The following is a 27,789-nucleotide window of genomic DNA, read 5'->3' on the forward strand; positions in this document are numbered from 1 at the left end:
GGAGGGTTTTCGATGCGTCCGCCTGGCCGCTCCCCTCGTGGGGATGAAGGTGCCTCTTAGCTTTGGTGGGTCAGTATAAGCCGCTGACTCCGATCGGGACCCTGAGGGACCGATACCGCCTTGAGCCGTATGAGGTCACCACGGAACCACAGGTTGGGACTCACTCGAACTCTGTAGCAGAATGCCGTGGAGCTACAAACTCGAGCCTGATCGCATGCTTCACAGGCTGCTCATTCACTCACTCACACACACACACACAGGTTAACAACAGTCCTCCCACCAATACCAATATCCTGTTTCCTGTAGGAGGTGATCCGCCTCCTCTTCTGTCCCCTGGGACAGGACCTGATTCCTGACCTGATTTCCCCATCTGAAATACCATCAGACGGAGAGCCTGTAGGAGGGGATCAGCCTCCTCTTCTGTCCAATGGGACAGGACCTGATTCCTCCCAGGGGTTCCTACCTTGTCCAGACGGCCACCTGGTGAGTCTGTCCGTCCCTCCACGGAGTCTGGCTCTGGTTGTAGCCCAGCCACCCGGCCGAGTTGCTGTCACGAAGGAGAACCCAGAATACCGTCGGGCAGCGCCACCTCATTCGCTGCCGGAGTCCCGTCCCCCTGTCGGCCGGAGCCACCAGTCCAGCGGCTCAAGGGGCCGGCATGGTTGTATCTCGCTGGGGCCTCCAGAAATGTTACGGAAACGACAGGCCAGCCAAGAAACAAGCACCACTCGGAGGGTTGGAGTACTCAGATGTATTACACCGGCGGGCTCAGAGGGGCTTCTGCTCCGAAGCTCTGAGCACCTCCAAGACGTGTGCATGAGGTTTTATAGGGTAAAGTACAAGCTTGGGGTATTCGGCCAATAGGCATGGAACAGCTTTAGCAGCATCATTATCCCTAAAGTGGAGGCAGGGAGGCAGCAAACCAACATTCCAAAGCCAGATATGTATCTTCGAAAACCCAGCTGGCTAGCAAAAAAACATGAACAGCAAACCAACACTAATTAACCTAGATTTACAAGTTAGTCCTGCAGAACTCTGATCAGTATTCCAATACTTAGATTTGTGAGTTATCTTGTTAGCCCAGCCCAGCCTCTCCTTCACATTCCTAGACTTGTGAGTTATCTTGTTAGACCAGCCCAGCTTTTCCTTCACAATGTCTGTGAGTCTGTTTCTATTTTGTAAATAAGTTTGTCTTTTTTTTTTTTTAGATTCCACATATAAATGATATCATATGGTATTTTTCTTTCTTTCTGGCTTACTTCACTTAGAATGACAATCTCCAGGTCCATCCATGTTGCTGCAAATGGCATTATTTTACTCTTTTTATGGCTGAGTAGTAGTCCATTGTATAAATATACTGCAGGTTCTTTATCCAGTCATCTGTTGATGAATATTTAGGTTGTCTCCATGTCTTGGCTTTTGTAAATAGTGCTATGAACATTGGGGTGCATGTATGTTTTTGAGTTAAGGTTTCAGTAATCATTTTTAAATGAATAAATCAGTGTGCCAGCTGCTGTCCTAGACATTAGGTAGCAGCACAGACATGGTTTGTGGAATTTAAAGTCCAGTGGATTGAGGAGGATACAGAATAAAGAGAAATTGAGGCGTTAAAGTTTATTGCTGCAGCTATCAAATAGAAAGCAAGCCATTGTAACAATTAAAAATGTACATAGAAGGTGGTGAAAAATTAAAAAAAAGTATCACTTATATGTAAGTTAACAAGATGGAATCCTCTAGGTAAAGAAGAGCCACTGACAGAATTAAGAACAAAATCTAACAATGTTACTTAAAGAGGCATGCTTAAAAATGAAAGTCATACGTTAAGAAAAAGAAGTGGTTAAGCTATGTAGCTTACTAGCCTACGAAACATAATGAGGTCCTACAGAATGAATACCATAATTCCTCCTGATACGTCATCAAGGTTGATAAACAGTTTATATCCAAGCAAATTCAGACATTTAATTATCTGATGCAAAAATGCACAATTTTCATAGCAGTATAAGAAAAAAATAAATTAAGCCATCTTCGAGGCACCATTTCTCATTGTTTCAACTAACAAAAATAAATTAAAATGATAAAGTCCAATGCTGGCAATCAAGAGAAATGTATTCATATTACAGTGCCTAGTGGCACTGTAAATGGGTTTTATCTTTCTAAGAACAATAAGGAAATACTGTAACAAGAACTATAAAATTGTTCATATTGTTTGTTTTGGTAACTTTACTAAGTCTCAAGGAAATATATTCTAAAGAAAATGAAAGACTTTTTTTTTTTAAAACAACGTTGTGCCAACATTGGCACTGTTTATAATTTTTTAAAAATTAAATAATCCACATTCTCAGTGTTAAAGTGAATAATTAAGTCATGGGGTGTAGGCTTTGCTATAAGCTACAAGCTACAGAAACAACAAGCAGACATTTGCAAAGGACCCTGAGGGATTGACACAGTCCAGAATTACCTTCCCATGATTGAAAAAACAAACCTAGTAAAATGGACAAAATATAGGAAACAGCTATTTTTGGATGTTGGACAGCAGGCCAAAATGGATTGTGATCCTTAAGAAAAGGGAACAACAATTGAGGTGAGGTCTCCTGTTGTCAGGGCTTTCTGTCTGGAGGTAACTCCCAGACTGTAGCTCACAGAGAAGAACCCCAGACTCAACTGACTAGTCTCTCTGAGCTGAGGAGATGGGCTGGAATTCTGTGAGGCCACGGTGGCTAGAATTGGCAGAGTAAGGTGTCTAGGAGATGAGAGCTGTACGGAGAAAGAGCTTCAAAAATTTGGATGGAGGTCTTGAGTTTTTGACCAATGACTGCATGTCTAGGGTAAAATCCCATAAGGAGACTAAAACAATCTCCAAGGAAAGGACAGTTGCTGGGAAGATCTATTAAAAAATAATGCTCAGATGTTACACAGTGCCAGAAATTATTTGAGTTGCCCCTAGCCAGAGTGACAGATCCTGTTGGATTCAAGGCACTAAATAGGATCCTCAGAAAGGTCACACCTTGCAAGTGGAACTTAATTAGTTTTATAATAAAGTCTACTCTAGATCTACCCTATATGAGTTTAAAACAAACCATAAAAGGATCAGTCTAATCCACAAATAATACAACTGTCTGTCAGAAAATATCCAGCATCCTTAAAAGAATCCAAGAAAACTGAGCCCTCAACAATGTAAAATTTAAATATCCAGCATGCCAAAACAATCTTGAGAAAGAAGAACAAAGCTGGAGGCATCACACATCCTGATTTCAAGCTATACTACAAAGCCACAGTAATCAACATAGTATGGTACTGGCACAAAAACAGACACATAGATCAATGGAACAGAATAGAGAGCCCAGAAATGAACACACTTATATGGGCAATTAATGTACAACAAAGGAAGCAAGAATATACAATGGGGAAAAGACAGCCTCATTAATAAATGGTGTTGGGAAAACTGGACAGCTACATGCAAAAGAATCAAACTGGACTGCTCTCTCACACCAAGCACAAAAATAAATTCAAAATGGATTAAAGACTTTGATGTAAGACCTGAAACCATATACTTCTAAAAGAAAACATAGGTAGTATACCCTTTGATATTGATCTTAGTAATATTTTTTTGACTATGTCTCTTCAGGTAACAGAAATAAAAGCAAAAATAAATAAATGTGACTACATCAAATTAAAAGGCTTTCACACAGAGAAGGAAACTCAACAAAACGAAAGGCTACCTGCTGAATGGGAGAAGATATTTTCAAAATAATATGTCTGATAAGGCATTAATATCCAAAATATACAAAGAACTCATACAATTCAACATCAGAAAATCAAACAGCCTGGATAAAAAAATGGGCAGAGGATCTTAATAGACATTTTTCTGAAGAAGACACACAGGTAGCCAGCAGGCACGTGGAAAGATGCTCAGTATCACTAATCAGGGAAGTACAAATCAAAACCACAATGAGATACCACCTCACACCTTCAGAATGGCTATTAGCAAAAAATAACAGATAGTAAGTGTTGGCCAGGGTGTGGAGAAAAGGGAACCCTCAGGCACTGCTGGTGGGAAGGTAAATTGGTGCAACTGTTGGGGAAAACAACGTGGTAGATCCTCAGGAAACTAAAAATAGAACTACCATATGATCCAGCAATCCCACTTGTAGGTATATACACAAAGAAAACAAAAACTCTAAGTTTCAAAAGATATATGTACCCCCACTGTTCATAGCAGTATTATTTACAACAGCTAAGATATAGAAGCAAAATAAGTGTCCGTTAACAGATAAATGGATGAAGATGTGATGTGAGTACACACACACACACACACACACATATATACAGACACAATGGAATATTACTCAGCCATAAAAAAGAACAAAATCTTGCCATTTGCAACAACATAAATGGATATGGAGAGTATTATACAGAGTTATAGATACAGAGAACAAACTGGTGGTTGCCAGAGGAGAGGGGAGTAGAGAGGAAGGGAAAGAAATAGAGGAAGATTAAGAGGTACAAACTTCCTATTGAAAAATAAACGAGCCACAGGTATGAAATGCACAATGTAGGGAATATAGTCAATAACTGTGTAGTCTTTGTATGGTGACAGATCATAATTAGACTTACTGTGGTGATCATTTTGAAATGTACAGAGATGTCAAACCACTATGTAACAGGAGCTAACATAGTGTTGTAGGTCAGTTATACTTCAAACAAATAAGCAAGCTCATAGAAAAAGAGATCAGATTTGTGGTTACCAGAGGCTGCAGGAAAATGAGACCAGTATTTGCAGTCATGCAAAGAAACAATGAGTGTTGGAAATGATAAAGGTATGGGTAAATATTAAACATTTCCCCCATTTTTTATTTCTTTAAAGGATGATTGATAAATCAAAACTAATAAGATACTGTATAGTTTCTGACATGCAGAACAAAATGTATGACAACAATTGTAAAAAGGAAAAGAAAAGTAAATAAAAGTAATCTGTTGTGGGGTTCTCACACAAAATGTACAAAGAGTATAATATTTTTTGAAGATAGGCTGTAATAAATTAAAAGCTGCATATTAGCATTAATTTAGCATTAAATCCTAAAGCAGTCACTGAGAATAACAAGCAAAGGAGTAGCTAATAACTCAAGAGTAGAGAAAAAATGGAATCATTAAAAAATCAATTCAAGAAAAGAAAGGGCGAGAAGAAAAAGGAAGAAAGATAAGACAATAAAAAACAAATGACAAGATAGTAGCTTTAAACCCAACAATATCAATAATTACATTCAACGTAAATAGTCTAAATAATAAAAATGCAGGAGTTGTTCAAGTAGATTAAATTAAATACTATCATTAAAAGGCAGGGATTGTTAGATTTAAAAAGATCCATTTATGTGCAGTCAACAAAGAGCACTACTTTAAATATAGATACAGATAGGTTAAAAGTAAAAGAAAAGGAAAAGATATACAGTGCAAACTCTGAAAAAAGAAAATTAGAATAGCTGTATTAGTATCGAAGTAGACTTTAGAACAAGAAATATTAATGACAAATAGGACTTTTCATAGTGACAAAGGGTTAATCATCAAGAGAACATAATAGTAATAAATGTGTATGTACCTAATTTTAAAAGCTTCAAAATATGAAGCAAAAACTGATAGAACTTCAAGGGGAAATAGATAAACTCACAATTATAATAGGGGACTCTAACCCCTTTCTCAATAATTAATGAAACAATAAATAGAAGGCTTGAACCTCATTGTCAGCCAGCTCAACCTGGTTGATGGTTATAGAACTCTCCACCTAGTAATAGCAGAATACATGTATTTTTAAGATACACAGAGAACATACATCAGGATTGGCCCTATTCAGGGCTACAAAACAAATCCAAGTAAATTTTAAAGGATTGAAATCGTACAGTTATGTTTTTCTGGCCATAATGGAATTAAACTAGAAATAAATGACTGGAAAATAGGGGAAACTCCCAACATATTTCTAACTAACCCATGAATCAAAGAAGAAATCACAAGGAAAACTAGGAAATACTTTGACCTGAATGAAGATGGAAACACAACTTACCAAAGTGTATGGAATGCAGTTCAAGGGGGAGTTAGAAGGAATATGATAGCTTTAAGTACTTGTATTAGTAAAGAAGAATAGATGTAAATTAGTATTTTTAGGTACCACTGAAAACTAGAAAAAGAAGACTACATTAATCCCAAGGCAAGAAGAAAATAAAATAATAAAGATGAGAGCACAAATCAATGAAATTGACAACAGAAAACAACAGAGAAGAATTAATGAAACTAAATTAATGAAATTGATAAATTTCTAAGAGAAGACACCAATCACCATAATAAAAGGGGATTTAATACATATCCAAAAACATTAAAGTAATAAAGGAATATTACGGACAGCTTTATGCCAATAAATTTAACAACTTAGAGGAAATGGATGTACCTCTTAAAAGGTATAAACTATCAAAACTCAGTCAAGAAAAATGATAATTTAAGTATCCAAGTATCTATTTTTAAAAAGACTTTATAATTAAATGTCTTCCTACAATGAAAATTCAAGGTTCAGATGGCTTCACAGGTAAGTTCTACTTAACATTTGAGGGGGAAATAATACAATTTGTACACAGATTCTTCCAGAAAAAAGAAGAAGTCATGTTACGAGGTCAGCATTACCCTGACACCAAACGAGGTGAAGACATTATGAAAAGAGAAAACCACAGGACAATATTTCCCATGAACATAGATGCAGAATCCCTAATAAAATAGCCGATCGGCCACCTCAATTTGCTAACAAAGGGCATCCACAAAAGGCTTGCGGCTGCCATTGCACTCTTTAACCAAAATTGAATGCTTTCCTCTTAACCACTTCCATTAAACCTTGTATTGGAGGCCACAGCCAGGGTAATTGAAAAAGAAAACATACCCGAGGAAATTATACTTACGTGAATTCAAGGCTTACTACGAAACTACCGTAATTAAGTCAGTGTGCTATCAGCATGAAGGTAGGCATACAGATCGATGGAACGGAATAAAGAGGCTGGAAAGTTATACATGTGTGGTCAACTTTTGACAAAAGTACCAAGGTGAGAAAAATACAGTTCTTTCAACAAATGGCACTCGAAAAACTGGGTATCTGTATGGTCTTAACTATGCCCCTTACTTCATACCGTGTGCAAAATTAACTTTCAATAATGTAAGAGCTAAAATTATAACAACTCAATCAGAAAACACAGGAGAAAATCTTGGAGACTTCAGATTGGGCAAAGATTTCTTACATAGGATACAGCATGCCATAAAATAAAAATGGGTAAGTTGGGCTACAACAAGATTTAGAACTTTTGCTTTTTGAAAGACACCATTTAGAAAATGAAAAAGACAAGCCACAGATGAGGAGAAAACATTTGCAAAACACATTCCTGATAAAGGACTTTAATGCAAAATTTATAAAGAATTCTTACCAGTCAATAATAAGACAAATCAGGTTTTAAATGGGCAAAAAATTTGAAAAACACTTCTCCAAAAAAGATATGTAAATGTATAGTTAAATCATATAAAGTGATAACCACACATAAATATGTAATTCATATATACCCAATGGAAAGAGTCAAATGAATCAGAAAACAATTTTGAGTGCAGTATTCACTGAAATGATTTAAAATGGTTTTTAAAAAAGCAAATATTTTTATAAAAGCTTCAATTCATTTAAATAGAGTGAATGGTCATTGATTTTGGTGACAGCCTGACAAATTTCCAGCATGCAGCTTGTGGCAACACCAAACATGTAAACTTGAAAGTGGAGAATACAGCTGTGACTCACATGAATATAATTTAAAGAGTTGGCAAAATTTCAGAGAGGATGGCCCACTGACTCTTATCTGGCTGATAACTTATAGCTCCAGGCTTATTTCTGTTAGAATAAAGGCAGTTCTTTGTTAAAGGAGCAGAGGAAAGAGGAGCAACCCTCGGTTCTGAAGAGATGACAGGCACTGTGCACTCCAAAGCACACAGTGTCTTTTCAGGAAGGAACTGGCATTTGGAACCCACTGCAGCTGCTGGAAACCTCCATCTGCAGAATAAGAAGAGCTCAGCAGAAGACGAGCCCAGCAGCAGACCATCCCTGCCGTTTTGCTTTAGTTAGTGTTGTTTCAATCACAGATCCGTAGAGAATTCACTTGCTTTTGTTTTCCTGCAGTATTGCTGGGATTCTCTGTGTCTGCCAACAAGGCAGAAGTTGGTGGATGCTTCTAGCATGGGGTGCCTGGCTTTGGGCTAAGTTTTGTCAGTATATCCGGAGATTTGTCTGGAAATGTGCCGCTCAGGCCCGGGGACTAGCATTCTGTTACGGGAGACCCGCACAAAAGGCAGATCCTTGTGCCTCTTACCCATGTTTCTGTCCGAAAATGCACAGTGCCTGTGAGGGAGGGGCTTGGACTGTGTGTGGTGCAGCATCTGACGTAAAACGCTTCTTGGAACTAGTGTGATGCAGAGGAGCAGGAGGTTTGAACCTTGGTTCCCTCATGTACTTTACCTCTCTGAGTCTCAGTTTCCACATGTGTAAACTGAGGTAGTCAAGTTGACAGTTCTTGTCTGAAACCCTTGGATCAGATGTGTTTTAGAATTAAGAATTTTGCAAATTTTAGAAAAAAATAATGCTGGGCAAATAACATGTATTACCTAATACTTCAGCAGTGCATGGAGCTGCACCCCATAAGAAAATTAATTTATATTTACATTAGTATTTCTGCAGGAAAATGTAGGTGTATTCACAGTAAATGGAATAAATAAAGACTATAATTAATCCATGTTAGCTAAGGTTGGGTTTTGCTGTCAAATGAGCTTACTGCCAATCTATGAAAAAACTTTTGGTTTTCAGGGTGTTGTAGATTTAAAAACCACAGATAAGGCAGCGTGGAACTGTACTATATGTAGGGCCACTGCTAGGCCTTAGGGGTTTTGTGCATGTTAGAACAGTACACCTTTTGGGTGGTCACAGCCCCTCTGTGGATAACTTGGCAATCAGGGTAAGAAAAACACATCTCTTTTTTCAGGTTAAATGTCGGGTGTCAGCCCCATCCTTGGCCAGGCACCTCAGACTGTGTCTTGTTCTCCAGACCAGTGCTTCTCTACATGTGAATCGTGTGGCTTCTTAAGATGTAGGAGGGCTGGTGCGGGGCCTGAAACACTGTTTCTACCAAGCGCCCAAGTCATATTCATGTTGCTGGTTCAGGGACCACACTTTGCGTAGTGAGGTTCTAAGACCCACTTACCTATCTTTCCTTGGATGTCTCACATTAACTGAATTCACAGTGTCCCATACCGAAGTTGTGCCCTTCCCAGACACCTGCTTCTGAATACCTGGCCTCCATTAACGGCCCCAGTCTCCACTTACTGTATCCCAACCTGGGAATACGCTCCTCCTCCTTGCCTCATTTTCCTCCTCCTCATCCACACATCCATTTAGCTACTAAAAGCCACAGATTCTACCCTCTTAATATTTCTCCCGTTCAGGGTTTCCCAACCTTAGCATTTTTGAGGCAGACAGTTCTTTGTTGTGGATGTCTGTCCACCTAGGGGGTAAAATCACCGCTGCTCCAAACCCTCACCTCTTCTCTGTTCCTCCAGCAATGGACTTGGATCACTTCTTTCCCCGGGGTGGAAATGTGAATGTTTTGACTATTTTATAACTACTTGTTAACATTTCTGTGTTCCCCACTGAATTATGAATTCTAAGAATCCCTGTATTCTCAGCATCCTGCATGGGGGTCTAACATAGGCAGATGCTCAACACATATTTGAATGAATGAATGAACGAACGGCTCCTCAGACAGCTGCAGGTTCCTAGAAGGGATGGGGAAGCCCAGGACTTAGCTCACAGGAGATCTGCCCAGGGCTAGAGTAACACGTGGACATGTCTGCAGGAAGCCTGACCACGCTGAGGGAGCTGTGAAGAACAGAGGCCTGATGGACACCTAGAGCTGTTTCTGCCCCAAGACTCTCCCACCTGCCCCTCAGCCTTTCTCTCTCTCTTTTTTTTTTAAAAATAGACTTTATTCTTTTAGAGCAGTTTCAGGTTCACAACAGAATTGAGCAGAAAATAGAGAGTTCGCTTATAGCCCTCCCCACCCACACATACATACTCCCCTACCCTCAACATCCCTCATCAGTGTGGCAGATTTGGTACAATCGATGAACCAACATGGACACATTATTATCAACCAAAGTCCATAGTTTACATTAGGGCTCACTCTTGATGTTGTACATCCTGTGGGTTTGACAAATGCATAATGACATGTAGCCACCACTATAGTATCATACAGAGTGATTTCATTGCCCTAAAAATCCCTTGTACAGCCTTTCTCTCTTGACCTGTTTTTGTTTGGCCTCTCTACACTGCTTAGAAGGGTCATTTGTCCTACTGCTGCTCACCCAGGGTGCGCTGCACGACATTGCTACGTGAGCAGCTGCTTGAACACAACATCTTCATCCTGAGTGGCGGCCCTTGAAACTTCATTTGAGGCTGATGTCTGAAGCCCAGGTTAGCTTGTCTGTCCAGACCATCAGACTATTTATGGCTTATGTGTTCCATTTCGTCAGACTCCCAGCCTCCTCTGAGACCCCAGTTTGAATTTCACTTTTGCCATTTGGCTTTTATTCAACCATTTTTTTTTTATTCAACCATTCTGAATAGTTTGTCCAAATTTGTTGATAATTAGTCCAGCTGTTTTGGTAAGATACTATAATAGATAATAGAAAATCTAAATATTGGTCTGGGCTCCAATTCCTGATACAGAGCTCCTCAAACTTTTGTAACTTCCTAACTAGTCAGAATACTAGCAGCATCTTGGATTCTAAGAGTTGGTCTTTGACCCGAGTTCCTGACACAGAGCTCCTGAATCTCTTGGAATTTTCGGGGTAATAGCAGTGTCTTTTGTTCTAATGACATGACTCTTGGTGAGAAGGCTGATCACCAGAAAGACCAAGCCATGATTGTAAGCTTGGAATTTTCACCACTCCCCACCCCAACCCATTCTCCAGAGAGGGGTTGAGGGGCTGGAAATGGAATTAATGATCGATCATGCCTACATGACGAAGCCTCTGTAAGAATCCCAAAGTGCAGGATCTGGAGAGCTTCTGGGTTGGTGAACAGGTGAAGGTGCCACCCAGAGAAGACATGGAAGCTCCTAGCCCCTTTCTCATACCTTGTCCTGTGCATCTCTTCCATGTAGATGTTCATCTGCGTCTTTTATCATATCCTTATCTTTTTTTTTAACATTAAAAACAATTGAAGTACAGTCAGTTACAATGTGTCAGTTTCTGGTGTACAGCACAATGTCCCAGTAATGCATATACACATGTATTTTCTTTTTTTTTTTCATATTCTTTTTCATTAAAAGTTATTACAGGATATTGACTATAGTTCCCTGAGCTATACAGAAGAAACTTGTTTTTTAAAAACTATTTTTATACATAGTAGCTAACATTTGTAAATCTGAAACTTCCAAATTTATCCCTTCCCACCTTCTTTCCCTGGTAACCATAAGATTGTTTACTATGTCTGCAAGTCTGTTTCTGTTTTGTAGATGAATTCATAGTGCCTTTTTTTTTTTTTGATTCCACATATAAGTGATATCATATAGTATTTTTTCTTTCTGGCTTACTTCACTTAGAATGACAATCTCTAGGTCCATCCAGTTTCCTGCAAATGACATTATTTTATTCTTTTTTATGGCTGAGTAGTATTCCATTGTATAAATATTCCACAACTTTTTATCCAGTCATCTGTTGATGGACATTTAGGTTGTTTCCATGTCTTGGCTGTTGTAAATAGTGCTGCTATGAACATTGGAGTGCATGTATCTTTTTGACTTAAGGTTCCCTCTGAATATATGCCCAGAATTGGGATTGGTGGATCATATGATAGGTTTATTTTTAGTTTTTTGAGGAATCTCCATTCTGTTTTCCCTAATGGCTGCACCAAACTACATTCCCAACAGCAGTGTAGGAGTGTTTCCTTTTTTCCACACCCTCTCCAGCATTTTTTGTTTGTGGACTTCTGAATGATGTCCATTCTCACTGGTGTGAAGTGATACCTCTTTGTAGTTTTGATTTGCATTTCTCTGATAATTAGCAATACTGACCATTTTTCATGTGCCTGTTGGCTATTTGTACATCTTCATTGGAGAATTGCTTATTTAGATCTTCTGCCCATTTTCGGATTGGGTTGTTTGTTTTTTCTTAGTAAGTTGTATGAGCTGTTTATATATTCTAGAAATTAAGCCTTTGTCAGTTGCATCATTTGCAAATGATGTTTTCTCCCATTCCGTAGGTTGTCATTTTGTTTTGCTTATGGTTTCCTTTGCTGTGCAAAAGCTTATAAGTTTAATTAGGTCCCATTTGTTAATTTTTGCTTTTATTTCTCTTGCCTGGGTAGACTGCCCTGGGAGAACATTGCTAAGATTTATGTCAGAGAATGTTTTGCTTATGTTTGCTTCTAGGAAGTTTATCATGTCTTGTCTTATATTTAAGTCTTTAAGCCATTTTGAGTTTATTTTTGTGTTTGATGTGAGGGAGTATTCTAACTTTATTGATTTACATGTAGCTGTCCAGTTTTCCCAACACCACTTGCTGAAAAGACTGTCTCTTTTCAATTGTATATTCTTGCCTCCTTTGTCTAATATTGACTATAGATCTGTGGGTTTATTTCTGGGCTCTCTATTCTGTTTCATTGATCCATATGTCTGTTTTTATGCTAATACCATGCTGTTTTGGTGACTGTACATCTGTAGTATTGTCTGAAGTTTGGGAGGGTTATTCCTCTAACTTTGTTCTTTTTCTTCAATATTGCTTTAGCAATTCTAGGTCTATTGTGATTCCATATAAATTTTAGGATTAATTGTTCTAGTTCTGTGAAAAATGTCCTGGATAATTTGATAGGGTTCACATTAAATCTGTAGATTTCTTTGGTTAGTATGGCCATTTTAGCAATATTGATTCTTCCAGTCCAAGATCATGGGATATCCTTCTATATCTTCACGTCATCTTTAATTTTCTTAATCCATGTTTTGTAGTTCCCCATATGTAAGTCTTTCACCTCCTTGGTCAGATATATTCCTAAGTATTTTACTGTTTTGGATGCAATTTTAAAAGGGATTTTTTTTTTTACTTTCTTTTCCTGCTAATTCATTGTTAGTATAAAGAAATGCAACAGATTTTTTAATGTTAATCTTGTATCCTGCTACCTTGCCAAATTGTTTTATCAGCTCTAGTAGGTTTTGTGTGGAGCTTTTAGGGTTTTCTGTATATAGTATCATGTAATCTGCATATGGTGACAGTTATACCTTTTCTCTTCCAATTTAGATCCCTTTTATTTCTCTCTCTTGCCTGATTGCTGGCGTTAGGACTTCCAAGACTGTTGAATAGAAGTGGTGAGAGTGGGCATCTTGTCTTGTTCCAGATTTTAACGGGAAGGCTTTCAGCTTTTCACCATTGAGTACTGTGCTGGCTGTGGGTTTGTCATAAATAGCTGTTATTATGTTGAGATATGTTCCCTCTATTCCCACTTTGGTTAGAGTTTTTATCATAAATGGGTGTTGAATTTTATCAAATGCTTTTCCTGCATCTGTTAAGATGATCATGTGATTTTCGTCCTTTCTTCTGTTGATGTGGTGTATCACATTGATTGATTTGCATATGTTGAACTGTCCTTGTGTCCCTGGGGTGAATCCAACTTGATCATGGTGTGTGATCTTTTCTTATGTGCTGTTGGATTCTGTTTACTAATATTTTGTTGAGGATTTTTGCATCTATGTTCATCAGTGATATTGGCCTGTAATTTTCTTTTTTGGTAGTGTCTTGTGTGATTTTGTTATCAGGGTGATGGTGGCTTCATAGAATGAGTTTGGGAGTACTCTGTCCTTTTCAATCTTTTGGAAGAGTTTGAGAAGGATGGATATGAGTTCTTTCTATGTTTAGTAGAATTCCCCAGTGAAGCCATCTGTCCTGGACTTTTGTTTGTAGGGAGGTTTTTTATTGCTGACTCTGCTTCATTTCTAGTGATTGATCTGTTCAAGTCATCTGTTTCTTCTTGATTCAGTTTTGGTGGACTGTATATTTTCAGAAAGTTGTCCATTTCTTCTAGGTTGTCCAATTTATTGCCATATATTTGCTCATAGTATTCTCTTATGATTTTTGTATTTCTGTAGTGTTGATTGTAATTTCTCCATTTTCCTTTCTTATTTTGTTTATTTGTGTTCTCTTTCTTTTTTTCTTGGTGAGCCTAGCCAGAAGTTTGTCCATTTTGTTTACTTTTTAAAAAAAACCAGCTCTTGATTTGATTGATTTTTTTCTGTTGTTTTTTATCTCTGTTTTATTTATTTCCTCTCTGACCTTTATTATTTCCTCCCTTCTGCTGACTTTAGATTTTGTTTGCTCTTCTTTTGCTAATTCTTTTAGGTGGTAGTTTAGGTTGTTTACTTGAGATTGTTGTTTTTTGAGGAAGGCCTATATCTCTATGAACTTCACCCTTAGGACTGCTTTTGCTGCATGCCATAGATTTAGTGTGATTGTGTTTTCATTGTCATTGTCTAAGGTATTCTTAAATTTCTTCTTTGATTTAATGGTTGACACATTGATTTTAAGTAGCATGTTTAATCTCCATGCTGTCATTTTTTTCCTCCTCTGTTTTTCTGTAGTTGATTTCTGGTTTCATGCCACTGTGGTCAGAGAAGATGCTTGAAATAATTTCTATCCTCTTAAATTTGTTGAGGCTTCTTTTGTGCCTGGGTATGTGATATATCCTCGTGAATGTTCCATGAGCATGTGAAAAGAATGTATATTCTGTTTTGGGGGGATGTAATGTCCTAGAAATATCTACCAAGTCCAACTTTTCTATTGTATCATTTGGTATCTCCATTGCCTTGTTGATTTTTTGTCTGGGATAGCTGTCCAATGATGTTAGTGGGGTGTTAAAGTCTCCTACTAGTATTGTGTTCCCATTAATTTCTCCCTTTATGTCTGTTAGTATTTGTTTGATATATTTAGATGCTCCTATATTGGGTGCATATATGTAAATGAGTGTAATATCATCATCTTGTATTGCTCCTTTAATCATTATATAGTGTCCTTCTTTATCTTTCTTTATGGCCTTTGTTTTAAAGTCTGTTTTGTCTGAAATCAGTATTGCTGTTCCTGCTTTTTTTGTCATTTCCATTTGCATGAGGTATCTTTTTCCATCCTCTCACTTTCAATCTATGTGTGTCCTCCCTAAAGTCGGTCTCTTGTATGTAGTATATTGTAAGTTCTTGTTTTATTATCCAATCTGCCACTCTGTGTCTTTTGATTAGAGCATTTAGTCCATTGACATTTAAGGTAATTATTGACAGATGTTTAAGTTTATTGTCATTTTGGACTTAATTTTCTAGTTGATTTGGCATTTCCTCTTAGTTCCTTTCTTCTTCTTTTTCTTTTTGTGGTTTGATAATTTTCTTTTGTATTATTTGGTTTCCTTTTGGTTTTTGTGACTCTACTGTATGCTCTTGATTTGTGGTTACCTTGGTTTTCAAGTATATTAACACATTACTTTATCTGTTTGCTTTAAATTGGTAGTCATATAAGCTCAAACACATCCTAAAAAGAACAAGAAAAAGAAAAAAAAAATCTATATTTTCTTCCTCCCCTCTTCCACCTTTAATGATTTTGATGTCCTCTTTTACATCTTCATGTTTATTCTGTTGCAACTCGTAGTTATCACATTTGCAATTTTGGTTTTCCCCTTTCTGTAGTGTCCTGCTTCTTTTATATTTAGAGTAGACCTTTCAGTATTTCTTTTAGTATCAGTTTAGTATTGCTGAATTCTTTTAATTTTTTCTTGTCTGTGAAATTCTCTCTCTCCTTCTATTCTAAAGGATAGCCTTGTCAGATAAGAGTATTCTAGGTTCAGCTTTTTCTCATTCTTTGAATATATCTTGCCGCTCCCTTCTGGCCAGCAGTGTTTGTGGGGAGAAATCAGCTGAAAGCCTTATGGGGGCTCCCTTGTAACTAACTCTTTGTTTTTCTCTTGCTGCCTTTAGAATCATATCTTTATCTTTAACCTTGGCCATCTTAATTATAATACATCCTGGTGTAGGTCTATTTGGATTCTTCTTGTTGGGGACCCTCTGTTCTTTCTGTACTTGGATATCTGATTCCTTCTTTAGGTTTGTGAAGTTTTCAGTCATGATTTCTTCAAATTCCTTTTCAATCCCCTTTGCTCTTTCTTCTCCTTCTGGGACCCCTCTTCTGCATAGGCTGGCACACTTTATATTATCCCACAGGTCCCTTATATTGCTGTCATTGGTTTTTACTTGCTTTTCTGATTGACTTCTGCTGTCTGTCTTCTCAGTCACTTATTCGTTCCTCTGCATTATCTAGTCTGCTTTTGCCTGCCTTTAGCTTGGCTCTTATCTCAGCCATTGAGGTTTCTGTTTTTAATTGGCTCCTCTTCATAATTTCTATTTCTGTTTCATAGTATTCACTGTCTCTATTCATAGTCTCTCTTATTTCCTTCAGTGCTTTTATCACCCCCTTTTTAAAGTCATGATCTAGTAGACTGTTGAAATCTATCATTGTTCATTCTTTGAGGGGACTTCTGTTCTTTTAATTAGGAGTAGTTCGTCTGCTTCTTTATTTTACTTATATCTCTGTGCCACTATGGATTATGGAGCATCAGTTATCTACTCTGGTCTTGAAGGGCTGGTTTGGTTTTGTTTTTTTAAAGAGGATGTGTTCCTGTGTAGACTGTGAGCCCATTATAGTTTTGTTGCGAGGTCTGTTTTAACATGGATGGTTGCCACATCTTTCTTCCATGTGTGTTGGCTGTTGTCCCTTTGATTGGGGATGTGGCTGGTGTTGTGGTGATCAGAGCTTGCCCTGGTTGTAGAGCAGGGCCTCCTTTTTGTTCTGTGGTTGTCACAGCCCTGACAGGGGCTGGGCCTGTTCTCTTTTTGTTGGAATGGAGGCTTCCAGACCCATTTCTGAGCTGTGGTGCGTGGTAGGTGGGGTGGAGTGCTTTAAGTACTCTTTGTTGACTCTGCCCTTGTCCCTGCTTTATCCGTGGGAGTGTCAGTGCTCTGCTTTGGTGTCCCCCAGGTTCTCTGCCCTCTGAGCTACCAGCGCAGTTACACTGACTTCTGGGTCGTGCACCTGGATCGCTGCACACTATCGGGTCAGCCCCATCCCCAGCACCAAATGCTCCGCCAGTAGAGCCCCCAGCCCTGTGGCGATTGTGTGTTCGTGCTACTGGGTCAGCTCCATCCCCAGCGCATCGTCTGTGAATGGTAGGCAGGCCTGCTGAAAATTCTGCACCAGCCCTCACCCCTGCTGTGTGCCACAACTCTCCTCCTTGCTCTTTTGTCTTAGAGGCGTGGGTCCACAAAGGTATCCATTGAGCATAATGCTCCTCCCTGCCTGGAGCTGTAAACAAATCTCAGCCCCTCCTGTGAAGTTGCGGAGCCCCTGGGTTTGGATTCAGGTTTCAGCCCTACTTCTGCCTGCAGATATGGTGGCTATGGCTGAGCCTTGCCTCTCTTCTCCTGAGAAGGAGCCAGCGATGGTGCCATGGGTCTGCGGAGACAGAGGCTACAGCCCAGCCACCTTGTGCCCCTCCCCTCAGTGCATACCAGCAGTGTTGCTTTTTTCTTTTTTTGTGGGGTGGGAGCCAGGCTATTCTGTTCTGTATACACTCCCAGCCATGGCACGCAGCACACTCCAGCCCCCTGAGGCTGCCTCTGCACAGTCGGCCCCAGCATTCCTCCTGGCTCCAGCAGCCTGTCCCTTCCCACCCTGGCCAGCTTGTGTCTAGGGCTGGGGATCACAGGGACCCTTTTTCTGGTTTCTCTCAATCTTGTTGGCCGAGCTGCTGTGCACTTGTCTGAGCCTCGGAGGTTCCCCGTCCATCCCCGCTGACCTCTCCATTGGAGAGGGGGACATCCCAGCATAAGAGCGCTATTCCTCCTTTGCCACTCCCTCCCTTCGGGACAGGTCTCACTGTAATTTCCTTTTTCTTATTCTTTTTTTTCTCCTACCAGATTTGTGAGGAGTCTTGTCTTTTGAAGAAGGTGATGTTCTGTCAAAGTTCAGCAGGTGTTCTGAGTGAATGGATGGGTTGGTGGATGTCTCTTGGTGTATTCATGGGAGAGGGTGAGCTAAGAGGGTCCTTCTACTCCGCCATCTTGGTCCCTCCCCCATATCCTTTTATCAAATTCTTTTATAAGAAATTTGTAAACAATAAGGACACTGTTTTCCTGAGTTCTGTGGATCACTTTAGCAAATATATTGAACCTGAGGGAGGAGTTGTGGGCACGTCTGATGTGTAGCACAAGCAACAACCTGGCCTTGGGGTGATCAGTCTTGTAGGACTGAGCCCTTAACCTGTGGGATCTGATGTTATGTCCAGGTAGATGGTGTCAGAATTGAGTTAAATTGGGACACCCAGTGATGTCGCAGAGAATTGTCTGTTGTGGGGAAACCACCCCTCTTCCCTCATCTGGCATTAGAAGTGTTGAGTGTGACAGTGGTGTGAGGGGAAAGGAGAAACACAGGAGGGGAACTGAGTGGTTCCTAGCTCAACAACACAGGGAGGAACTCAACTTACTTAGATGGATCATCTAGTTTCTGTGACTATTTTAGGGTAAAGTTTACCCTTTTAGTCTTCCTGCTCTCTTGTTTTATCCTGTCTTTGTTTCTTTCAGCTGTATTTCATCAGCTTTTGCCACGTTGGCTAAAGTTTAATGTCTCTCCATGTCTGCTTGTAGCATCATTACCCCCAGGGTTTAGACTTCTGGTCCCCTCCCCTGTTGGCCCATCAGTGATACTGATTCCAACAAGCTAGAGAGTCAACCAGATGTGGGTTTGAATCCTGGCTCTGCCACTTATTAGATGAGTAATTTGGGGCAAGTTATTTAAGCATTCCAACCACCTGCTTTCTTATCTGTAAAAAGAGTAAAAAATATCTACCTTGTTGGTTGTTGTGAAGATTGAATGGAAAGCATTTAACACAAGTCATATAATAAACTATATGAATTAGTAAAATTTAGCCACTTTCGTGGTCAGCTTTGTTTATGAACCCATATACTTTTGGAAAAGACTACAGTAAAAGCAGACACTTCCAAGCCACCTGCAGTTGATTCTGTACTTCTTGTACTGAGAAGCTCAGTGTTCAGGCATCATTACTGTAGTCACAGGTCCTTCTTACTTCGTTGCTTCCTCAGGCATCTGTCCTTCATCCTGTGGCCAGTTTGGTTCCAGGCACAGAGTTGTTTCTGGCTGGATCTCTCAGGTAAAGCTCCAAGGCTGGACGTGGCCACAAAAAAATCTCCTCTGGCTGCCGGCTGGTCCAAACCCACAGGAGATCCAAAGCCCTTGCTGTTCTCCCATAACCAGACGCTCTATTATTTTTAAAAACAAATATTGAAAAATAAAAGGCAGATTAATACAGAGACTTTCGTTCCAGTCTCTTGTATTTCAAATTAATGGAGGTTTGTAGAAATTTGGAGCCTGTGTATCCTTGGAAGACCATTTGGAAAGTGGAGTGTAAACTCTGGTTCCGCCCATCTTACATCTGGGTGTAGAGTCATTTCTTTTCTGAGGCTGCTTCTACCTTTTTCTTTTTCCTTATTTCTTCCATCTTAAGGCAACAGCATTGGAATGAAATTAATCCCCTCTTGGAAACACTTTTTACTTCCGTGGTACTGTCTAATTGCTCATTGACCTCTTTGGTGTGAAGCCACAAAGAGGCGCAGAGGAGGATTTGGGTAGCTCATTAGAGAAAGTCAACACTGGAGGTGCCAAGGTCTTCTAACTGAGTGGTTCTCAAACTGTTCCATAGAACCGCAGGGGGTCCCTTGAGGTCCACAGGCATTTTACAGAAAAAAGAGGCTCAGCTGGGCCTCCAACTATTCAATCACAATATCTCCGTTTCATCTATTTTACATATGAGTTCAGCACACAAAAAAACTTTTAAGAGACTCATTTTTCCCCCCAAAATTGAAAATGACAGATAGAGCTCAATTTGGTCATTTTACAGTTGAGGAAACTGAAACCCAAATAGGAAGGGATGATCTCTAGAGTACAAACAACTCCTTGGCGGATGAACTGCAGTTTGCGATCTCAAGGGTTCTTATTTATCTCAACTTTGGCATAGGTCAGATGTTGCTGTTTCGCTTGTATCAGAGAGGACGGGACTGAGGTAGTATGTTTGTGAACGGTTCTCAGCCAGCTGCGTATCTGGAAACAGCAGGCTGCTCCCATTCTGACTGTTCTGTGGGTTGTTATGACATGAGGATGAAGCTGGTACCCGGAGAGGATGGTGGAGCAGGGAAAAGGCTGTTCGATTGGTTGATTTTTCTCTCATGTCACTCTTGCTAGATTGTCCCTTTTTTGTTTTATACTGGAATTACCCTTCACCCCAGACCCAAGATGTCTGATAAACTCCCTATGGTGAACTGAATGTAGACCAGACCAGTCTTGAACTTCTTGTAAGTCATCCCAGGACCCCAGGGCCCATGGTGAAGCAGCAGGATGTGGGTACCGGCTCTGCAAAGCTCAGAGTTGTGCAGGAAGGATTTTCCCAGAGTGCTTTTCTCCACCAAGCCCCCACGGTCTCTGCCCCCTTAGATGCGTTCTTGGTCAACGGCTTCTGGTCTTTTTGGATATCATGACTTTTTGAGAAAATACCTGAAGTGACTTTGGGGGGCTGTTATAAAATTGCCAATATTTTTACTTTCTAATATCAATTAACATCTGCCATTATGGAAGAATACCAAAATGCAGGAGAGACATAACTTCAGGAATGAGCACTCTTCCCAAGGAAGGACACTTTGGCGTTGAATATGAATGATTCTGCCTGGTGCTATTTTTGTTCCCTTAGTAGTGGATCAGTAATAACCTCTGGCCTTGGCTTGGTTTCTGTAGGTCTGAGTGTCAGCCTGAGGGCACCCGTGGCACCATCAGAAATAATGATTAGCTGGCCACACACAAGAGGGCATCTTAGTCTTACTCCAGGGGGAGTAAACTAAGACCCGGATATCCTCTTCCAGCCTTGCTTCACACTGATACGACAGTGTCCCAGACGAGACAGGGCCAGGCATGACAAACTCAGAGCCACTCACCACATTAGAGAGTAAGCACATGTCCCATTAATTTAAGAAAACTAAGCTCCACGGTCTGGCCATTTGCCAACCAGATGAGACCAGAGCAAGGACAGCGATGACACCAGAATGGGTGGGAGGTGAGCCACTGGTGGTCAGAACCAGTTGGTGAGCAGACACATTATACACCATATTGAAAGGTTGAAGAATGGGATGTATCTCCTCATCCAATATTCTCATGCTGATATGTTTACATAATATGTTTAGAGAAGTTAGGGTACGATAAAATGGAAAACCTTGCAGGTGATTTCTTCTCTGGCAAATAAACATTTTTTATCAGTAAAGTTAAAAAAAGTCCATCCATGGAACTGAAAAAAGCTATCTGAGACATCAGAAAGGGAATGGATTTGGAATTGGAAAACTGGGGCCTGGAGGGCAGGTCTGTAACTTCTGGGTAGTGGACAGTCATTCAGAGAGGCACGTCATTTAGTGCCACAAGCACGGGGCTCTGCAGGCACAGGAGCCCAGGTTTGAATACTGGCCCTGCCACCAGTGTCCTTTAGTTTTCCAGGGCCTATTTCCTTATTTTTCACATGGGTAATGGCCTGTGTGATCATGGTGGGCCTTCTCATGCATTGATCTACAAAGAATTTATGGACAAAACAGAAATGAAGAAAGCTTCTATTCATCTGCTAAAAAGAAAGGGTTCGGATCTGTGGCGTTCTTTACCATGGCCAAGACTGCCAACAGGGTCTGCATCTCTGTCTGTCCCTCTCCATCCTTTGATGCACACGAGCAGGGCCCCCCACGTGCTAAGGAACACAGCCCACCCATCCCTACAGTCTTTTGTCAATGAGCCATGAACAAACCGTACACAGAGAGAAGCTTCTTTTTTTTCTTCAATTTAATTGAAGTTACTTAGAAAAATAATCAGGCTTGAATGGCTTTTCCTGGAGGAAGGTTCATGAACATTTTCACGCTTTTGTTGGCAATGTAGAATTTCAGCTTTCTTTCTTGAACAGTACAGTAAGATACAGAGAGAGTTTTCTACAACAAGCCTTCTACTGCATACGAATATGTAAAAAAAAAGTCACACTCCACAAAGATGTTAAATTATATGTCCATATGCCGTGATGAGCATGCTCATAAGAAAATAGTACGGGCAGCCCCTTCTGTACCCGACAAAGAGTAGGAGGCGGCAGTTCGCCCGTTAATTGCCAAGGGTCAAGCTGGTTGTAGAAGATCCCGCTGCCTGCTCGTACGGTCCAGTTGGTTGTGATGGGAAAAGGCTGGAGGAAAGACTGGCTGTGGGAACTTGGGGGAGTGATGAGGGAGGTCAGTCCTGCTGACACGAGCGGGCAAGGGATTTCTGGTCACCAGGATCGCACAGAATGGGGCAGCTTAGACAGTGTGTGTTGGGGAGGACCAGGCTGTGAGAGATCTGCTCTGAGCACCACCCACCAGGGACAGAGTCCCTCGGTTTCTGGCCAGAACAGGGACTTTTGCAGTCACTACCTCAGCACTGGTCCAGACCCCACTAGCTAAGGGTGCGAAGGACTCGGTTTTGTCCTGGGAAGTTTCTGCCAGCAGGGGTTAGACCCTTGTGCTTCCACATCTTTGCCACCAGGAGGACTGGTCCGACGGAAGTTTCTACTGCCCACTGCTCTCCTGCGCCAACCAGGTGAACAGGCAGGACAGGGAGGAAGGAAGGTCCCCTCTGAGACACCACAGGTCAGCAGACTGCCCTTCTTCCCAGACCAGCTGGGAGGCAGAGAGAGGGGCGTCTGGAGAAGCTGCAGGAATTCAAACCCTGTGGCTAATACTCTAGAGTTTTCCAACTAAACGGAGCACTTAAGCAGGAATATCCTTGTAAATACTACTCTGTACCTGGTTTTGAAAACACAGCAGCATCTCTGAAAAGTGGCTGAGAGATGGGACACCTGCCTGTACTTTTCTCCAGCTAAGCATGCAATAGAAAGCATTTTCCAAACAGTTTTCATTAAAAAATTTAAAAAAAAAGAAAGAAAAAATCCAAGAACTTTGTTTTCCAGGCACATTTTCACCCATAGATCCTTTTAAACCAAGGACACAGAGAACTTTCTACATTCTGCCAAACAGTTGAATCAAAATTTTTTTTAAATTTTTATGCCATTAGAAAATAAAATGTGAACACAAAACACAACAGGAGGAGAAAGAGCCCCTCACTGCAGAACCAGACTGCCGGGTCGTCCCCTGAAGGATACTCTTTCCCACTGGAGAGAGAGAAGGCATGAAAGAAGGCATCTGCACCGGGCACGGAGCGGCTCGCGCAGCTGATCAAAAACGGTACGCGACGCGGAAACACAAAACTTGGGACACCTACGTGAATTTCCACTTAAAAAACAAAAAGCACACAGTGAACAATTCCAAACTAGGGAATTGAAGGAGCAGTCGTCAAGCGATGAGCTGTCTCGGCTCGCTCTGAGCATCCTTAGGCTAGAACAGTAAGGGCACCAGCTGTACCTGTGCCTGTCCCCTCGGTCCTGCCCACACCACCCGAGACTCTTCTCCACTCCCTTTGGGAGGGAGGGGCCCGTGTAACATTCAGAATTAGAACCATCGTGCTTAAGCAAAAGTTGAATTCATTTGGTGAAGTACCTCTGTTGCTGTAAACCAGGTGGAACTGTGGTGCTGTTTTATTTTGGGGAGGGAGAGGGGTGATCAAGGAAGCAGTTTTTATCCTTGAAGACCTCAGATATGCCCAAGCAAGGTAACCAAAGGATATCTGTGGAACCCTAGCTCTGTGAGATGATCTGCAAGATAGAGGCATCCTGCTCACATAAGGTCAGGAAATGCTTGATTCAATCAGTGGTGCGCTTAGGGATTCCCAATGCACAGCACAATGTCAAGGCTCTGAAAAGTCCTGCAGAAAGGAAACTGACTTCACTTTGTTTCCCAAGGATATCTGACCACAAAACCTTTATTTTGCATCACACCGACTTGTCCCTAGAATCTGTGTTCTGTGAAGCACAGTATCAGGAAATGCTGGAAACCTGTTTCATCAGCAGAAGCCATGTTCCTGAGGACAGTGTCCCCTGACTGGAAATAGGATCCAGGGACAATTCCAGGGACAGCTGAAGTCTGTCACTTGGTAAAACACATTGCATAAACCTCTGTCCATCAAGGGTACAGTCGTTGTGCCCTTGGCAAAGGGGAGAGAGCATGGAAGAAGGTACACAACATTTTGTAAATAGCCTCGACCACCCTCTCAAGTGCACGCCTCACTCACATTCAACAAAATAATTTCCTTGGTGAGACGTGGCGGCTGCTGCTCACTGAGCTGGCTGTGAGCTTTATGATACAATTTTAATAGTTTCTGTGAATAAATTATTCGTTTTTGTTTGTTTAGAATATTCTCATCTCTGTGCTATACACTGCATCAAAAACAAAACAAAGCAAAACTGACCCACACCCCATCCCACCCTCCCCCTATTATTAGAACTATTATTATTATTTACAGTATCTGCTACTGACTCATTCCCTAGCTGTAAGAGGGATGTGGCTCAAACTTCAACCAAGGCATCAGAAATGGCTGGACATGAGAAGCGTGTTAATTAGCAAGGTGCGGGAAATGGAATGTTTCCAGCCTTCCAAAGTAAAGGAGCATGGATTATGATCACAGAAGGCTGTCCTTGCTGCTGACTGCCGGTGGTCGCAAAGGTGCCTGCGGTCTCTCGGCCTCTGAAGGACTTGGGAGGGGCTCTGCACGTGCATATGTGTACAAACACTCCACGTCTGAACTTCACAAGGAGTAAAAAATGCCAGACCCTTGCAAATCCTTGAATGTATGAGACCAGCCACAAAATTTCAACCTTTTACATGGCAAAGAATAGAAAACAACACTTCTGCCCAGAGACCTGAATGCTGGGCAGGAAATAACAGGAGGCGGCGGCTGGCAAATATTCCCCTTCCCTTACCCAAGGCAGACATCACCAGTTAATCACAGCACTCTTCCCTGCTGTGCCTGGCAAATCTCTTCTGGGGCTTAAAGGCAGATACTACCAATAAACTGGAGTGAGCACATGAGAGGAAACATTTTTGTCATCTCCTGTGTTGGGCTAGTGAGCTTGGATTACTCACCAAGTTAAGTGGCCTGCTCCAAGCATGTGATTTTCAAATTTGGGCCATAGAAAAATGCAAATTTGTAGGGGTCAGGGACCTTCTGGGGTTGTTCATGAAGAGTCCAAGCCTCACGGTAAGTCCATGAATTTCAGGGGTTTGCTGATTGTTGAGCTGGATACTCTGTGTCCCTGTAAAGCTTCTTGAGGGCCGAGATTATTGGTTTTGTTCACTGCTCTATCCACATATCTAGGCCGAGCACATAGTAGTTGCTTAATAAATAAAGCAACAGCCACTTCGCCTTCATCACAACTGGCACTGCCAGCTGGAAATTTCTGTAGAAAAGCCTATTCTATCAGACTGCTAATTCTGGTGGGAAAAAAAAAGCCACAATCAGCTCTCTCCTTGCAAAGATGGCTCTTTCCTTGGGTTAAAAAGAATCACTTTTTTTTTTTTTTACAAAGTGTGAGGGACTTCGGGGTTGACTGAAATCGGTTTGGAATTAGTCCCTTGCAAAGATGGCTCTTTCTATTTATTTCGAGCAGAATTTCCAGAATGTTGGCATCAACAGACATCACAATGGTTGTTATCACACAGTGACTCGCTGAGCGGTTCATAAGGAGAACATTTATGCCCCCACATGAGCTGTTGTAAGCATAGAACGAAACATAGATTTCTTCTCCAAAGACATTAGAATCTTGCTGCCACAGAAAGAAATCTGTACAGAGACCATGTTTAAATAACTATAAATAACATTAATTAGAATTTATGGGATGCGCGATTCCTGGACTTCACCAGAATGCAAAGAAACCTCTGAGACAGTGTTGCAGTATTCACGTCTAAAAACAAGGACACCCATCCTATTCCCCTGCAAAGACAGCCGTCTTTCCCTACTAAGGATTTTAAATAATTCTCACTATGCTGCTCGCAGCATCACCCCCAAAGAAATATTAATTTACAAAATAACCCAATATCCATATAATTCTTTTGACAAATAAAAATCTTAAATTAAAAAGCAGGATTCTCTCCCTCTCCCCACCCCCGCCCTTTATTCCAATTTCAGGTAGCTTGGCACTGAGTAATTGAACATTAAAAAATCGAGTTTGTAGACTTCATACAGCTGTGTCTGGTGCTCTGAGCTGATGTTCTGGAAGAACTCTGTGGTCATTTCGTCAGTAGTTCTCGTGGACTTGGCGTAGCTGGGGAACTTCAGGTAGCTGCCCACTCCCGCCAGCTGCAGGACGTAGTTGGAATCCTCCTCCAGCGTCTCGTACTTGCCCACGAGGTCGTAGTGGATGTGGCACGGGTGGCAGAGGGAGTAGACGGTCTGCCAGTGCTCGTTGAAGGGCTCCTCGCGCTGGGTGTGCGGGTCGATGAGGTACGCCACGAACTCCTCGAACTTGACATCGTCGCCTCTGCGCAGCGCCTCCTGCGTGGCGTTCTTGCGCTGCCGCTTGATGATCTTGGTGCCGTAGCGCTTGTGGAAGGAGGTGTTGTACTTCTGCGTGAACTTGTTCCGGTAGGCGGACACCAGCCTCTCGAAGGGCTCCCGGACGAACAGGAACTTCATGTAGCTTTTCAAGCGGTGGTTGATTTCGGGGATGCTGTATTGGTTCAGGGTCTTCAGGTTGGCCGAGACGTGCGCCTCGTTGGCCGGGATCTCCATGGGGTCGCTGTACTTCCCCCGCCCGGTCAGGACCATCATGAGCCGCTTCCAGTTGGTACACGCCACCTTGGGCACGTAGCAGTAGATGAGCTCGTGGTCCTCATCCACCACCAGGTGCTTCAGGTCGTTGGGGGTCAGCACCCGCCGCTTGCGGCTCATGGCGCTGTTGGCGCGGCACGTGTCTGTGACCTGGTCCCGCCGCATCTGGTGCAGGACGGCCGTGTTGGAGAGCTCCGGCTGCAGAGGGGACACAGAGGAATAGGAACTCAGTACTTGTGTGGGATGTTTATACTTGGCCACATCAACAACCACGGTGGCCAAGGCGGCCCCAGCTGACAACCTAAATGACCCCTCTCCATTTCCAATTCTCCATCAGCTGTCTCGACTATTTTTTGTTTGTTCCACCATACTTCCTTTGGAGAGTAATTAATAATGATCAGCCCTGTAACTTTTCCATCACCGTCTACATGCCTGGCATTTTACTAGAGCTTCATATACAGTTTTCCTTTTCTCCATACAGCACACTTGAACCATTACTAATTTATTTAACTGTATCAAATACCTGCCACTGTGCTAGGTAACATGCTGCTAGGCACTGGGGGCGCAGTAATGAAAAACGTACACCAAGGTAAGTGCCCTTATGGAGCTGACAGTCTAGCTGGAAAGAAAGGGGCACTTAGGCTCAGAGAAGTTAAGTTACTAGCTTTAGATCACACAGGAAGAGACAGAGTCAGTATTCAAACTCAGTTCTTCCTGGTAACCAAAGCTGCCCACTTCCCACTCTAATCTGATGTCTAGTACTCCCACCTTGATTGCAGCAGGGAGAAAGCATGGAGTTTTGGCATTTAACTGATCTATTTCAAAGCAAGGGGATCCAGTTTTGCTATAAGCCATCATTGTGGACATCTGTTG

The 27,789-nt window shown here is 41.5% G+C and overlaps 1 protein-coding gene and 1 long non-coding RNA gene across 9 annotated transcripts in view; one reads left to right on the top strand and one right to left on the bottom strand.

Moving 5' to 3' along the window:
• The window catches only part of LOC123612961 (uncharacterized), a 72,813-nt gene that overhangs the window by 19,054 nt on the left and 25,970 nt on the right, over positions 1-27,789 (top strand). The window lies entirely within an intron of this gene.
• CHST11 (carbohydrate sulfotransferase 11) overlaps positions 25,729-27,789 on the bottom strand; it is a 245,495-nt gene continuing 243,434 nt past the window's right edge. For all 4 annotated transcript variants that reach the window (XM_045506976.2, XM_045506977.2, XM_010970454.2 and 1 more), the window contains one exon: positions 25,729-27,114. In XM_045506976.2, coding sequence (XP_045362932.1) covers positions 26,260-27,114 — 855 coding nt within the window. In that variant the 3' untranslated portion in view covers positions 25,729-26,259. The remainder of the gene's footprint in view (positions 27,115-27,789) is intronic.

Source organism: Camelus bactrianus, chromosome 12 (genome assembly GCF_048773025.1).
Source record: "Camelus bactrianus isolate YW-2024 breed Bactrian camel chromosome 12, ASM4877302v1, whole genome shotgun sequence".
Taxonomy (NCBI): domain Eukaryota; kingdom Metazoa; phylum Chordata; class Mammalia; order Artiodactyla; family Camelidae; genus Camelus; species Camelus bactrianus.